The sequence below is a fragment of the Hippopotamus amphibius genome, chromosome 2, assembly GCF_030028045.1.
Source record: "Hippopotamus amphibius kiboko isolate mHipAmp2 chromosome 2, mHipAmp2.hap2, whole genome shotgun sequence".
Taxonomy (NCBI): domain Eukaryota; kingdom Metazoa; phylum Chordata; class Mammalia; order Artiodactyla; family Hippopotamidae; genus Hippopotamus; species Hippopotamus amphibius.
In genome coordinates this window covers 2,560,892-2,575,019 of record NC_080187.1, presented here as the reverse complement: position 1 = coordinate 2,575,019, position 14,128 = coordinate 2,560,892, and the positions used below count along the sequence as shown (strand labels likewise).

Genomic DNA, 14,128 nt, shown 5'->3' with positions numbered 1-14,128 from the left:
ACCCGTCCCTGGAGCTCAGAGCGGGTGGGGGTGGGGGTGGTGACCCAGCCTCCCTTGTGGACCCCACCCGACAAGACAGGCTCTTCGCCACTGCTCCCTGCCCATCTCTGTGCTTTTCTGCCTGGCCCAGCTGAACTGGGCTACGGGGGTGGGGAGGGCAGGGGACACCGAGCAGAAAATGATAAGGCAGGGTTTTGATGCACGAGTAGAAGTTTTCTGGCCAGAGCAGGATGCTAACGCAGCCGGGCTGTGGCTGATGTGAGGCGTGTGCGGTGAGGAAAGCGGAATTGGGACCCACCATGTACACACCTTGTCTGCCAAAACCTTGGGCTCAGCTGAGCCAGGGGAGTGCGGAAATTAAGGGGGCGCCCGGAAGGCTGGCTCAGCCGCTCTGGAGCTTTGCGGCCCCAGGCGCTTAGGGGAGGGTCTGCAGAGCACGGCGGCCGGCGGGTTGGGGGTCGGGGGGCGCTGAGAGGGAGCAGGAGGTGGGGGCCTCTGTGCCCTGGAACGTGGGGAGTTTCTGCCCAGCTGCGATCCATGCTTTTGCTGCCCACGCAGCCTTCCTGTGCTGTGGAGTGGCCGGGCAGCACCGTGCCAGCTCACCTAAAACAGCTTGCACAGACACCTCTGCGTCTCCAGTCCCCCAGTCGCTTCCAGAGATGATGGCTTTTTCACCAACTTTAATATGAAAAATCTCAATTTAATAGCAGACTCATTGAAGTGGAAACCAGGGCTCAGATGCTTATGCCAAGTGACTCCCGGCCAGAGTGTCACACTGCCGGGTGGGGCCTGGTGCTTCACGAGGCTTCGGTCTCAGGTCCCGGCTGTCCGTCCCAAACCCCCAAGGCCCCGGGGAGGGGAGACCTGCCCAGGGGCTCACCTGGCAGTGCCGGGGCGCCGGATGCCGGTCCCAGCTGTGATCACCACAGGCTGCTTGGGCGGTGCAGGGACAGCCTGGGGAGTCCAACAGACCCCGGAGGGATGCAGTGTCATCGCCTCGAAAGGGAAGCCAGCGACGGCCCAACGGCCTGCCCCGCGCGCCTCGCCAGGTGCCCCAGGGTGCAGCAGCGTCCGCGGAGGACAGAGAAGCGGCCCTGAGGCCATCGTCATCTGCTCCCGGAGACCGGCCCCAGCTTCCCAGCGGCTGGCCGGGAGAGGTCTCCCGACGCTGGCCGACACAGTGTAACCTGCGTCCGGAGGGCGTCGCTGGGACCTCCCGCACGGGGCCCGGCCTCCTGGTGTCACCCCTTATTAGCTGGTGACTCTTCGCAAGTTCACTGCGGCCTCGGTTTCCCCGCCGGAGAGCGGGGCTCGTCACCCCCGCCTCTGTAATGGGTTAAAGGGTCGTGACGCTGTGCGTGAAGCTCCGGCCCCGGTGGCTTCCCGGGCGGTGGCCATCCTTGTCATAGCCGTCCTCGTCATAGCCAGTGTCATCACCTGCCTGTCCTCCTCCAGGGGCCTCCTCCGTAGTCTTCAGAGGTGAAGCTTCAGGCTAGTAACCCAAGGCCCTGAGCGTGCCGGGCCCCTGGTGCCGGGGGCCCTGGTCCGTCGGCCCTGGAGGGTGGTCGTGGGCCCAGTGGGAGACAAAGCAGAGGATGTTGGGTGACAACCAGGGTGGCCGGTGGGAGACAGGGATGCCGTGGACGCAGGGGAGGCCGGAGGGGGGGCCCGCAGGGCTGCATTAGAGAGCTGCTGCACCCCTCCCCCACCTCCGCCCCCACCCCCTGCATCTTCCCTGGATCCGAGGCTCCTCCCGGCCCTGTGCCTCCCGGGTGATGGGGCTGACGTCACCTGCCCTGAGAGACGGGTGCTTGGAACCCGGGCAGAGGCCATCGGCGCCGTGTGGACGCAACGAGGGCTGGGCTGACCCACGGGGTTCTGGCACCTCGAAATGTCAGCTCAGGAGCCGCCCCCCCAGGGCGAGCCCGGAGCTGGCCAGGCCGTGGTGCTCTGTGCCTGCGGGCTGGAGGGAGAGCCGCCCGCGGGTCAGGGGCTTCTCTCTGGCTTTGGCCCTTTCCAGGTGCAGAAGGGGGGCTGGGAACGGCACCCCCAGTCCCGGTCCTGACCTGAAACAGGACCACAGAAGGGGGCCTCCTTGGGTTCGGGGAAGGCAGGGTGCTTCTCCCTCCCCACCGTTGGCGGTCCTCCTCCTGGGCAGGGAAGGGAAGGAAGGCAGCCTCCTGGAAAGGAGAAAACTGTGAAGTGTGTTAACACGTGAGGAGCTGTCACACGGGGAGAGGCCTGTTTGCTGGGCTTACAGCCTGCTGTGAAAATGCAAGGGGCTGATGCCCAGTGTGTGTGTGTGTGCATGCCCACGTCCAGGCTCCTGATCTACGGGGAATACTGCAGCCACATGGAACTCGCCCAGAACACGCTGAACCAGCTCCTCGCCAGCAGGGAGGACTTCCGACAGAAAGTCGAGGTACTGGGGGCTTCTGGGCCTGGCCCCCGGCCCATCCCTGGCCACTTCTGAGCTTCCAGCTCCCTGGCCCCTTGCCCGTTTCATGGGAAGCTGGGGACGGGGCAGTGATGGGACATTTTTTGTAGATGTTTTTGGCAGGTGATTTTTTTTTCCCTTTGCACGTTGTTGGGGTTGAGAGTGGGCAGGGGGAGGTCACCGTCCCAGGCCGGGGCCCAGCCTGAGCCCCCTGGGCGCAGCTGCGGCAGGACCCAGGACCAGATCCGGCTGAGCCAGGGGCTGTGACTGACCCCTGACCCTAGCCTGTTTGGACCCCAGGGGGCCCCAGCTGATAGATGTTTGCTGGGAGCCTCCCACCCCTGCCGTGTCCGCTCTGCAGAGGCTGGGCTTCCCATGTTGTGTTTGGCCGGTCAGATGGTTTCCGGAGTGAACCCTGGTGCCACGTCCCTTTGCGCAGGTGGTGCCGCGGGTGACGTGCCCCGTGGAGAGCGCTGATGCGCCTGTGTGTCCAGGAAACCAGTGGGGAGCCCCTGGTTCCTGAGGGTGGCCCCCCTTAGTGTGAGCTGGCCTCCCTGAGTGTCTCGGTAGACCCCAGGCTAGGGGTCGTCAGAATACCCCCATGTGGCCACTGCAGATTCCTGAGGCTGTGAGAGGCAGCGGGCCCCCTGCCCGCCTGCTGTGAAGCCCACCCCTCTGCACACACCTGGCTCGGGGAGGGTCTCTGGGAGCTGGACCAGGGGAAGACCGGACACCTGGGCCCCCGTTCAGGGCTTGGGTCTGCCCTCCGTCCCCAGGCTGGGGGGTGGGCATGCTGGGGTCCGGCGTCCCCGGGCAAGGATGCTCTAAATCCACTTGCTGCCCCTCCGACGCCCAGGAATGCACCCTGAAGGTCCAGGACGGGAAGTTTAAGCTGCAGGACCTGCTGGTGGTCCCCATGCAGAGGGTGCTCAAATACCACCTGCTCCTCAAGGTGAGACCGGCCGGAGCGGGTCAGGGCCCTGCAGCCCCGGGCGGCGGGTGGAGCCCACGGACAGGCCCGGCGGAGACACGAGCAAGCGCACAGACTGAGACAGTCATGCTTAGTGCCTAAAAACTGCAAAATAAGTACCAGGAGCTGCTCAGCACTTGTAGGTATTGTGAGTGTTTGTTGGCTGGTATACAAGGAAAGTACGATTTAAATCAGTAAGGGAAAAACTGAGAGAGTCGGCAGAGCATCCTCAGGCCAGAAGGAAGAGCTCCTGGGGCTGATCTCTGAACCCAGTCCCTGAGCTTCCTGGTAACCATGGAAACAGGAAATCCTTCGGGACAGACAGACCTGCCCAGAGACTGTGGTTTCTGTGAGGTGCTGGGCGAGGCTCTTTCGTGAATCAGCAGGTCACCTGTCAGCTTGGCACCTGGCTTTGTGCTATCTTAATGCCCCTCCCATTATCCACGAGAGTTGGGGACACGCCACCTCAAAGCCCTGTGTCCCCTGGGGGAGGGTGTGCTGTCTGTCTGCTGGAGTGGGCCAGCCGGACAGAGCCTTTGCCCCGAGGGCTGGCTCCGAAGGCGCACCCGGTGCCAGGTGGGGGGCGGGCCCAGGCCGGGCCCCCCGTGTGGTGACCCACTCCCCACCACCCCTCCAGGAACTTCTGAGCCATTCCATCGACCGGCCCGAGAGGCAGCAGCTCAAAGAAGCGCTGGAGGCCATGCAGGTGGGTAAACTGAGGCAGGGGAGAGGCCGGGCCAGCCCTGGCTTCTTGGACCGTGCCCGCCTTCTTTGACTGGACCTGGGCTTGCTAACAGCCTTGCCTCTGTGACCGGAGACGTAGATTTTCCTGGGACGGCAAGACCAGAGCAGCGGGAAGGGTGGTTGGATGAGACCCACCAGGGGCAGAGGGGGCGGGTGGAGGGGCTGCCTTAAGTGTTCTCTCCCCTAACCTCTCCAGGCCCACGGCGACCCCCCCGGGCCTCCCTTCCTCCTGCTTCCCTGACCGTCTGCCGGGACTGTCACCGGCACCCAGGCTCTGGGCTCAGTTCTGGGCCATCTGGCCCAGGGCTGCAGCACCTGCTTCTGCAGTGCCCACCCATCCAGCCGCATCGCCTCTCCCCCTCCCTCTGTCCACGGAATCCCAGTGTGCAGCTCAGCTCCCTGAAGGAGGGCCCAGCTCATGTCCCTCCCTCGCTCAAACCCCTGCTGCGGCGCCCTGCTGCCGGCGGAGTCAGGCCCGGCCCCTCCCCTTGCAAGCGGGCCCCACACGTGCTTGCGCCGGCTTTGCAGCTGCCTTTACGCCTAAGGCCCCACCTTCCAGGCACGCTTGGCCACTCTCTGGCCCCTGGATGTGCTCCATCCTTGCCCACCTGTGTGTACCCAGCTGTCCTTGTCACCGGGCTGCGTCTTGCACATCCTCCATCTTTGCAAAGTGACGTCCCCTGGAAGATGGCCCCTCCCCGGCTTCCGTCCCCCGCTGCTTGGTCTGTGTCGAGAGCGTCTCTGAGCGGCCTGTCCTCCTGGAGAGCCTCACTCCAGGTCCCGTGTGGACTCTGTGGCATGTGCCACGGAGACCCCCGTGGTTGGACGGCTCACCAGGCCCATCTTGTCACGTTCCTGCCTCGGGGTCTCAGGTCCTGCCCGGCCCGTGGGCTCCTTGTGGGGACGGGCAGGAGGCGCTGGAGGGAAGGCTGGAACCAGCTCTCACCCCTGCCTCCACCGCCGGGCTCAGGGGCTCCACCGCCAGGCTCAGGGCCTCCACCCCAGCTCTGGGTGCCTGTCCCACCGGATCGCAGCCGGCAGCACCCCCTGGTGGCCAGCGGGCGGCTGCAGCACGTGGACAGCCTGGCTGGACGGGGGGGTTGCCTTGTTCCGCTGCGGCTCCGTGGGGCCTAGGGAGGGGCTGGGCCACGTCTACCCAGCTCTTCTACTCTGACCTAGAAGGCGGTCGAGTGACGGGTGGAGAGAAGCTGTTCTAGGAGGCAGGATTCCCACGGACGGGGTGCCGCTCTCCTGCCTCATTTGTCACGTGGGGTGATGCGTCTCATTTGGAGGGCCAGCTTCCTCTGGGGACGGTGGACAGTGCTTTGGAAATACCCAGGCCCTGGACGGTGCCGTGGGGGTTGGGGGCTGAGCCCGCTCACGCCCCGCCCAGCACAGGCCTGCCAACCCCCTCCCCGCCTCTGTTGTGTCCCAGGACCTGGCGATGTACATAAACGAAGTTAAACGTGACAAAGAGACCCTGAAGAAGATCAGCGAGTTTCAGAGTTCCATAGAAAACTTGGTAAGTGTGTTGACTGCCTGTAATTACGACCATATATACGTATTTCTAAAAATTACCTTCACAGTCTCAATACTGAGTAAGTGGAAGGGTGAGCCCAGGCTGCGTCTGTCCGAGGGCTGGAGGCGAGTGCGGCCGTGCCGAGCGCCGCCCGCCCAGAGGGTGGAGCAGCTTCTGGGGCTGCGTCTGACCTGGGACTGCCAGGCTGTGCAGTGTGGCCAGCCCAGGTGCCCTGTGTACCGAGGTGGCCTCTGGTTGAGGGGCAAGGCCCACGGGAAGGAACAGGATTGACTGCTCCACCCTCCCTCCCTGGCCTCGCCCAGGACTCTCTTGGGTCCAAGAGGAAGATGTGGCTCCCGGTAGGGGGGTGTGAGGCTCCTTCTGAGCTGGGACCCCTGGCTCACCCACATCTCCTGTCCCCAGAAGGGACAACAGAGAGGGTTTGGTCCCCCTGCCCGGGAGCTGCCCTCGGGTTCTCCCCTCCCCCTTTGCCTCTAGCAGGCAGGACTGACACCTCACGGGACCTTATCCTCAACCTGGTCCTTCAGAGGCTCGGCCCTGGGGTGTTGGGTGAAGCCCTGTGTCCTGCGGGCTGAGGAGATGGGCCATCCCAAGAAGCAGGCCCTTTGCCGCCTGTGCCAACCAGTACCGGCTTCTCGCTGATCTGCTGAACGTTTAAACGGGGTTTCTCCACCTCGGCAGTGTTGCCATTCGGGGCCGGAGCATTGTTTATGGTGGGGTCTGTCCTGTGCATTGTACAATGTTGAGCCGCACCCCTGGTCCCTGTCCACCAGATGCTGGTAGCACCCCACCCTTCGGGGGCCCAAGTGACGACAGCCAGATACGCCTGCTGACATCACAGGTGTCCCCTGGGTACAGTCACCCCTGGCTGAGAACTGCTGGTTTACACACACTTTCCCTCCCTGGTCCCTGAACTTGCAGGGTCTGGGGGAGCCTCTGTCACGGGCAAATCAGCACAGAAGCTTTTGCAGAGGAAGCCCCGGGTGCCCAGGCCAACACCTGGTGCCCATTTGCCCGGTCCTTCCCCAGCAGGGTCAGAAGAGCCCAAACAGGACCGCTGTGCAGGCCCGTGGCATGGGGACGATCGTGACGGGTCAGCCAGCAAAGAGAAAGGAAGTTGCTGAGTAGGTGATGAGCCCACCCCGTTTTTCTCTCCTCTCAGAGGAGGCTGAGGACGGCTGTGCCCCGGGCTGTGAGCGTGGCTGCCGGTGCCTGGCGGGGCCTGGGCTGTCAGTTGTCCCCTCGTCGGGCGTCGGGTGTTTTCTCCGTGCTACACGATGGATGGACGGGCCCTACTTTTGTGACACGAAGATTTTTTTTTTCTAAGTTTTGACGTATGAGTAATTGTTGCTTATTAAATAACAGAAGGTAGACAGCAGGTGAGCAGGCATAGAGTGTGCCTGCCGGCCGGGCGCCCTGCTCTGCCCAGCCGTGCGGTTTTCTCCGGACCGCGTCCCAGCAGGCGGAGCTGGCGGCTTGCTCCTGGCAGTTTGCGGATGAGACTCGGAGGAACGGAGCCACGAAGCAGGGTGCTGTCCCACCCTGTGGGACACCGGCACTGCACTCTTAGTTTTGCTCCGGCAGCTCCTGGAAAACGCAGGAAACTCCGCAGGAAGATGCTGAGGGCCCCTGTCGTGGCGCCGGCGGGCTGGCCTGATAGCGTTTTGTGGCGTCCCCGCCTTCCTGTTCTGTCCACGTGGACCGCACAGGGGGCGTGCCCGGAGACGTCTCTCTGAATCAAAGCAGAGCAGAGATACAAACCAGGCGGAAGATGAAAATGAAATCCCTGCAAACCAGAGAGGGGGTTGGACTCAAAGGCTCTTCCTGTGGCTGGTGAACCACGGGCCTGACCCCCCTGCCCCGCCCTCCATCTGATAAGCGCTGTTTGTTCTCTTTTTAATTTGGTGTCTTGGGCTCGGGCGTCTGGCTTTCCCAGCAGGTTCCCGCTCTGGGTTCCACACAGCAGTGGCCTGTTCACGGGACCCACTCCATCAATCGGCCTTTGTTGCCGCAGAGCTGGAGGGAGTGCTCCGTGGGGCCAGGGGGCGGGGGCCGGCGCGGAGCCTCCAGGCCCGGTTCCTCCCCGTCGTCTGCTCCCCTCCCGTCCTCAGCACCGGCCGGGGACCACGGGGCCCATCTCACGTCGCTCCCGCCTTTGGCTTCTGCGGGAAACGGCCGCCCTGGGCGCATGCCCACCTGTGTCTCTCCATGTGGGGCACACGCTGTGGCACTGGGACTAACGGCCTTGCCTTTTCTTTCCCAGCAAGTGAAACTGGAGGAATTTGGGAGACCAAAAATTGACGGGGAACTGAAAGTGCGCTCCATAGTCAACCACACCAAGCAAGACAGGTGAGCAGGGCAGGCGCCAGGCCGGGCGGCGCCCCCACGCCAGACTCCCCGCTCCAGGCCCCCGCTCCCCAGCCGGCCTGCAGACAGCTTTCCCTGTGGGCTGGGCTGTGGGTTGCTCTGTTTCAATTGCCTCCTCCGTTTCCAGTGAGGGTGAGGGCCGGTGGCTGCCGCTCCCGTGGGGAGGCCCCTGCCTGTGGCTGGTGCTGGACGGGGCTGGGGGGCAGCCAGAGGTCCGGCCTGTGAGCCCGCGGGCTCCCGGGAGCGGCCGTGTGAGCTCTCGGCCAAAGGACTGGGCAGGAGTGCCGGGCGGGCGACGGGAAAGCTCCGGATGAGCTGGCACGGCCCCAGCTCGTTCAGCCCTCCCCGCGCACCTGCTGTGTCCAAGGCCTGGGGTCGTGGCCGGGGTCGCAGCAGACATGAGCCCTGCCCCCAGGGGCTCCCAGTCGAGTGAGGCATGGACACGTACATGGACAGTGAGCTGCAGAGGCCAGTGCCTCACGAGGAAGGCCGGCTCGAGGGGCGGAGGAGCCCACAGCACCTTGAGCCGTGGGGGCAGGGAACCCAGGCGGGCTTCCTGGAGGAGTTGTATCTGGGCAGCCGAGACCTGGGCGAGGGGTCCGTTAGCCGGGTGGCCAGGCAGGGGAAGGGCTCGGGCTCGGTGGGGGAGCAGCCCACCCAGGCGCCCGCGGCTGTCGCGTGGCCTGGGAGCCCCGCACACTGGCCGTGCTGACGGGCCCCTGGCCGCGCTGTCGGGCCAGGTACCTGTTCCTGTTCGACAAGGTGGTCATTGTGTGCAAGCGGAGAGGCTACAGCTACGAGCTGAAGGAGATCATTGAGCTGCTCTTCCACAAGGTGACCGACGACCCCATGAACAACAAGGACGTCAAGAAGGTGCGCCCGGCTCCCGGGGGTGACGGAGGGGCTGCTGCGGCGTGGGCGCGGGGCAGGCGCTGACCTCCGCTGAGGCAGGATCGCAGGGCGGCCGGGGAAAGGGTGCTCGGGTGGGCCGGCCGGCCTCCCCTTGCCCCGTGCCGGGCCCAGCACCTCCCTGGCCTTTTGGCTGAGTCTTTCCCGGGGGTGCGGGGCGTGGGGGCGGGGATCACAGCTCCCCAGTGAGGATGCTGGGCGGAGGGGCAGGCCCGAGGCCTCTGCTGAGAGCCCAGCCTGAGACTTTGGCGCCTGGCTCCAGCCCCTGTGGCTCCTGCAGCAAGCAGACCTTCCTGCCCCTCCCCGACCCTCCCCCTTTAGAGGAGGGCGCTCGGTGGGCCTTGCTGTGGCTTGTGGGACTCTGATGTCCACCACCTGGCTGTGGCTGCTGGGGGTGGGGCCATGACTGGTGAGGGAGGGGCCAGGACTGCAGGGGTGGGGCTGTGGCTGCTGGGGGTGGGGCCATGACTGGTGAGGGAGGGGCCAGGACTGCAGGGGTGGGGCTGTGGCTGCTGGGGGCAGGGCCATGGAGGCTGGGGTGGGGCTGCCACGCTCTCTGGTTCAGTCCTGCTTCTGCACGCAGTGCTTGAGCACCTACTGTGTGCAGCCCTGGGCTGGGTGTGGGGGCCAGGAACCAAAGCGCTAAGAGCCCAGACTCCCGAGCGTACAGGTGGGAATGCAGGTACCTCCTGGAAGAGCTATTGGGGGTGACCTGGCGAGCCCCGATGTCTGAAACAAGCCACTGGGGCCCCAGAGGCAGTGACCTGAGGCACCTCCCAGGCTCGGGCTGAAGAGGAAGCCCCCCGAGTCGCGCCCCGGCATCTTCCCCTCTGGGAGGAGGGCCCTTCCCTGGCCGTCCCGTCCCGGGCACTCAGCAGTGGGCAGTGTCCTGGGCTGTGGAAGCCACCGCGGGGCTGGGCCAGGCCTCTGGTGACCTTGTCTCCCCTTTTCCTTTCCTCTGCTCATGCTTCCTAGTCTCACGGGAAGATGGTAAGCCCCTGGCGTCCTCCCGCTCTCCGCCTTCCTCACCGCCGGGCCCGCTGCTGGCGCTTCCTCCCTGAGCCGGGAGTGGGTCTGGGGGGGTGGGCCTGGGGTGGGCCTGAGCTGGGCTGGGCCCCTGGCGTCCTCCCCCGTCCTCCCCGCAGTGGTGTATTTGTGGTAGCAGATTTGCTCGCTGCGGGGGGTGTGAAGCGAAGCCCCCTCCCGCCTGCCCCGCCCACTCCCGCCCGGAGGTTAAGGACCTGGGTGGTTGCAGAACCGCCGGGGTTTTGTCTGTTCTCTCCGCGCCATCCTTCGTCTTCTCTTTCTTCTTCCCCTCCCTCCTTCCCTCTTCTCCTTTTATCTTTTCGAACACGGATGGGCTCAGACTTTCCAATTCTTCTTCCTGGGCCCCTTGGGAAGCCCCGAGAGCTGGCCGGGGCTGGTGGTAGCCGAGGCGGGGAGGCTGGGCCGGCTTTGCCGTGGCTCCCCAGGCCCACGGCCTCCTGTGCCTTTTTTGTTTCTTTCTGTTGTTCTGATTCAGACCAGTGAGTGTGTCAGTGAGTGTGTTTGGCATCACATTTACGAAGTGAAAGTGGGGGGGCGGGCGTCCTGGGGGGGCCCCGGGCGAGGGCCTGAACACGGGTCATTGTAGGTGGAGACCCCAGTTGAGGGGGTGGGAGACGGGTCCTGGGACAGCTCACGCACGTGCGTACATACACGTGCACACGTGTGCACGCACGGGCCCAGGCACGCGCGTGCACGGACACGTACCCGTGCACCCGGAGCCGTGCCCGTTGCAAGCGTGTCCCCGTCTCCTCCCGCAGTGGTCCTACGGCTTCTATCTAATTCACCTTCAAGGCAAGCAGGGCTTCCAGTTTTTCTGCAAGACGGAAGACATGAAGAGGAAGTGGATGGAGCAGTTTGAGATGGCCATGTGAGTCCGCCGTGGCAGCGGTGTGGGGGTGGGATACCCCACGTGGATTTGCCCCGGGAGCCTCTCGGGTGAGCAGTGCTTCAGGGGGCCCCAGCCCCTTCCCTCTGGGCGGCATCCTCGCTCTTTAATCGGCCAGTTGCTCTTTAACCTCCCCTGGGGCTGAGCCTCCCACACCTGACCGGCAGGGCAGCGAGTGGCCAGGACTGGCTGTGGTGCCAGCTGGACTCGTGGGGACCCGGATCCTCGGGGCCTCAGGGCCGGTGGAGTCTCACCTTTTGGGGACAGCCCCAGAGCTGTTTTTCCATGAAATCTCGGAGGAGCCCCAATGAGCCCAACAGAGAAAGGTGATCACGGGGGTCCCCAGACACATCAGACCTTGAGACCAGAGTGGCAGGGGGCCTGGGGGCCTCCCGGCAGGCGCACTCACCTCCCTGGCCTCTTCCTCCTGGTGAGACAGAGATGAAAGGAGGCCCAGGTGCTGGGTTTATTGGGAGGATGCAACGGGGTCCCACGTGGGACACGTCAGAGTACGTGGCGGCCAGGCGGTGGGTCCCAAGGCTTCCCAGGCGTTGTAATTTTCTCCTCCACATTCTATTATGAAAATTTTCAAGTGTTCATCTAAGTTGAGAGAATGTCATGGTAACTGCCCGGCCTCCTCCGTTCACATCTTGTGCTGCTCTTGGACACGTGCCGCCCCCGCCCCGGCCCTGGTGCCGTCCCCCCACCGCTGGCGCCATGGGCTCGTGAACGCGTCGTAGTGAATTGCAGACATCGGTACATGTCCCCTCAATACCCGGGGTGCCTGTCACGAACTCACAACTGCTTTAGATTTTTACATCTCAGCCCCGCACAGTGACATCCTGAGTCATGACAGGTGCTTGCACCGGCCCCCCCCAAACCCTGTCCAGATATAGTCCGTTCCCATCCCCCCACAAGGTTCTCAAAAGCCCCCACTCAGAGCTTCGTCCTCCCCGGGGGGTCCGGGCCCATGGGGGTCCGGGCAGATCCTGGCTCTTAGTCCTGGCCTCCCGACTCCCGGCTCCGTTCCTGAGCCTGGCTGGTTCTGGCGGCTCCCGTTTCAGGGGGGCCCGCTTTCCTTCCCGTCAGGTCAAACATCAAGCCTGACAAAGCCAACGCCAACCACCACAGCTTCCAGATGTACACGTTTGACAAGACCACCGACTGCAAAGCCTGCAGGATGTTCCTCAGGTGCCGACCCCCTGCCCGGCCCCCACCCGCTCCCACCTCCTGGGCCCCGGGGGAGCTTGGTGCTGCCTGTCCCGTGTCCCCATCTCTGCTGACCACTCCTAGGCCACCACCCCTGGGCCAGCGCTGTGCTGGGCCCCAAGGACCCAGGGAAACATCCCACCTGTGTGGGACCCAGCCGTTGTGTTTGGGATCTAGCCGGGAGGGGAGGTGATCGTCCCCGGGGGTCCCCTCGGGTGTGGGGGTGACAGAGCCAGGCCAGGGACTGTCCAAGGGGAGAGCCAGCACCAGGCTGTGCATCAGGGTGGGGGGCCTGGGGGCCCGGGGCTTTGAGGGGTGGATGCCCGGTGGGGCGGAGGCAAGGCAGGTCCCGCGGTCCACCTCACCTCCTGCCCTCCCCCGGTGCAGGGGCACCTTCTACCAGGGTTACCTGTGCACCAAGTGTGGCGTGGGGGCTCACAAGGAGTGTCTGGAAGTGACCCCTCCCTGCAAGATCAGTGAGTACTGACCCGCATCCCGCCCGTGGGACACGGGCCCTGGGGGCTGGTCCTCGGGGCCCCACTGTGCCCCCTGAGCCGAGGCTCCCATCCCTCACAGCTGCCGGCCCTGGCAGTGTTCCCACTTTCTCCTTTCCTGACATGGTGACCCCGTGGGGCAGGGACCAGGTGAGGCTCAGAGAGGGGAGGATGCTTGCCCCGGGTCACAGTGTCAGAAGGCCCAGCCGGAGGTGGGGGCGGGGATTCCGTGGCAAAGCCGCCTCCTAACTGCATGCTCGCTGGCTTTTCTTGGCCTCCCCTGCACCCTCTGCTGCACTGCACCTGTAAGCCTCTAGCATCTCCACCTCGCAAGGGCACAGAACATTCTCGGCAGTTGCGTGGAGGTTTCCGATCACAGAGAAACACCTCCCCTCCGGGTTCCCCGCCCCGGAGAGCCCCGGCCCGCTTCAGCTACAGCCCTGTTTTGTTTGCACATGGTTCCTCTGCGTGCACGGAACCTACAGTGCTCCCCTTCGCCTCGAGCCCATTTGTCAGACGGGGAAGCCTGAGGCTCCTCTGAGTCGTCTTGGTTTGGGGGGTGAGTTGGGGGAGGATGCAGCCTAGAGCAGCTGGATGGTTCTGGAAGGTGTGGGAGCCGCCACGGCCCGGGGCTGGCTGAGCACTGGGTCCGAGCACGGGGCACCTGCGGAGAAGCAGCACTGCTTGCCGTGCTTCATGTGGGCCCAGAGGCTCCCACGTCCCTGGGAGATGGGGCTGTGATGCTGCCGTCCACGCTCGGGGCAGCCGCGCTCAGAGGGGTTAACATGCTCCAGGTGGACAGGAAGATGTGCCAGGCCTGCCTGTCACCAGGGTGCCACCGTCCAGAGTAGCAGAGTCTGTCAATTCCCCACTTTCTGTGACGGCTGGCCCAGTGCCCTGACCCGGGAGGAGGGTCCGACAGGTCAGCCCACACCCCCTCGTCCCCACCAAGGCCCGATGCAGCCCGCTCGGCCCCGTGGAGACCCAGCCAGACCGTGAGGCACCCCGGGCCAGAGGATGCTGCACGTCCTCAGGGCGGCTTTTCTGCGTTGCCCACGGGTACCGCCCTCTTGTGGCCACTTGTCCTTTGCGTCACGTGACTGGACCGTTCATTTCTTTCGACATTTTTTTCTGATCTTAAGAGTCACATACTTAGAGAAAAAAAAGAGAAGACATGAAATGAAGAAAATAATGGTCACTTGTGAACGTATTAAGGAATAACCAAAGGTGGTATTTTGGTATATTTCCAGTCACGTTTTCTTATTTTTCAATAATCTTTCTGTTTCTCTTTGCCTCTGATTATAAAATACCCATTTCCCATAGAAAACGTGGAGGAAAGTAAGAAAGGTAGAAGCAACTCATGATGGCACCTGGCAAAACAACTGCCATCAGCCATCACCTGCCTTCTTCCTTTTCCGCAACACCCTCCCCCCCGGCCCCCATCTCTTTTTAGGTTTTTGTGTTTTCCATGATATGCGTAGCTGGGGCCTCACCAGTTAGGCAATTGTGCATCTTTCGAAAGCTG

The 14,128-nt window shown here is 64.0% G+C and overlaps 1 protein-coding gene across 4 annotated transcripts in view; it reads left to right on the top strand.

Moving 5' to 3' along the window:
• The window catches only part of VAV2 (vav guanine nucleotide exchange factor 2), a 179,471-nt gene that overhangs the window by 148,667 nt on the left and 16,676 nt on the right, over window positions 1-14,128 (top strand). For all 4 annotated transcript variants that reach the window (XM_057722242.1, XM_057722241.1, XM_057722244.1 and 1 more), the window contains exons 9-17: window positions 2,323-2,422; window positions 3,294-3,389; window positions 4,045-4,113; window positions 5,587-5,673; window positions 7,955-8,040; window positions 8,799-8,931; window positions 10,773-10,882; window positions 11,990-12,091; window positions 12,497-12,585. In XM_057722242.1, coding sequence (XP_057578225.1) covers window positions 2,323-2,422; window positions 3,294-3,389; window positions 4,045-4,113; window positions 5,587-5,673; window positions 7,955-8,040; window positions 8,799-8,931; window positions 10,773-10,882; window positions 11,990-12,091; window positions 12,497-12,585 — 872 coding nt within the window. The remainder of the gene's footprint in view (window positions 1-2,322; window positions 2,423-3,293; window positions 3,390-4,044; window positions 4,114-5,586; window positions 5,674-7,954; window positions 8,041-8,798; window positions 8,932-10,772; window positions 10,883-11,989; window positions 12,092-12,496; window positions 12,586-14,128) is intronic.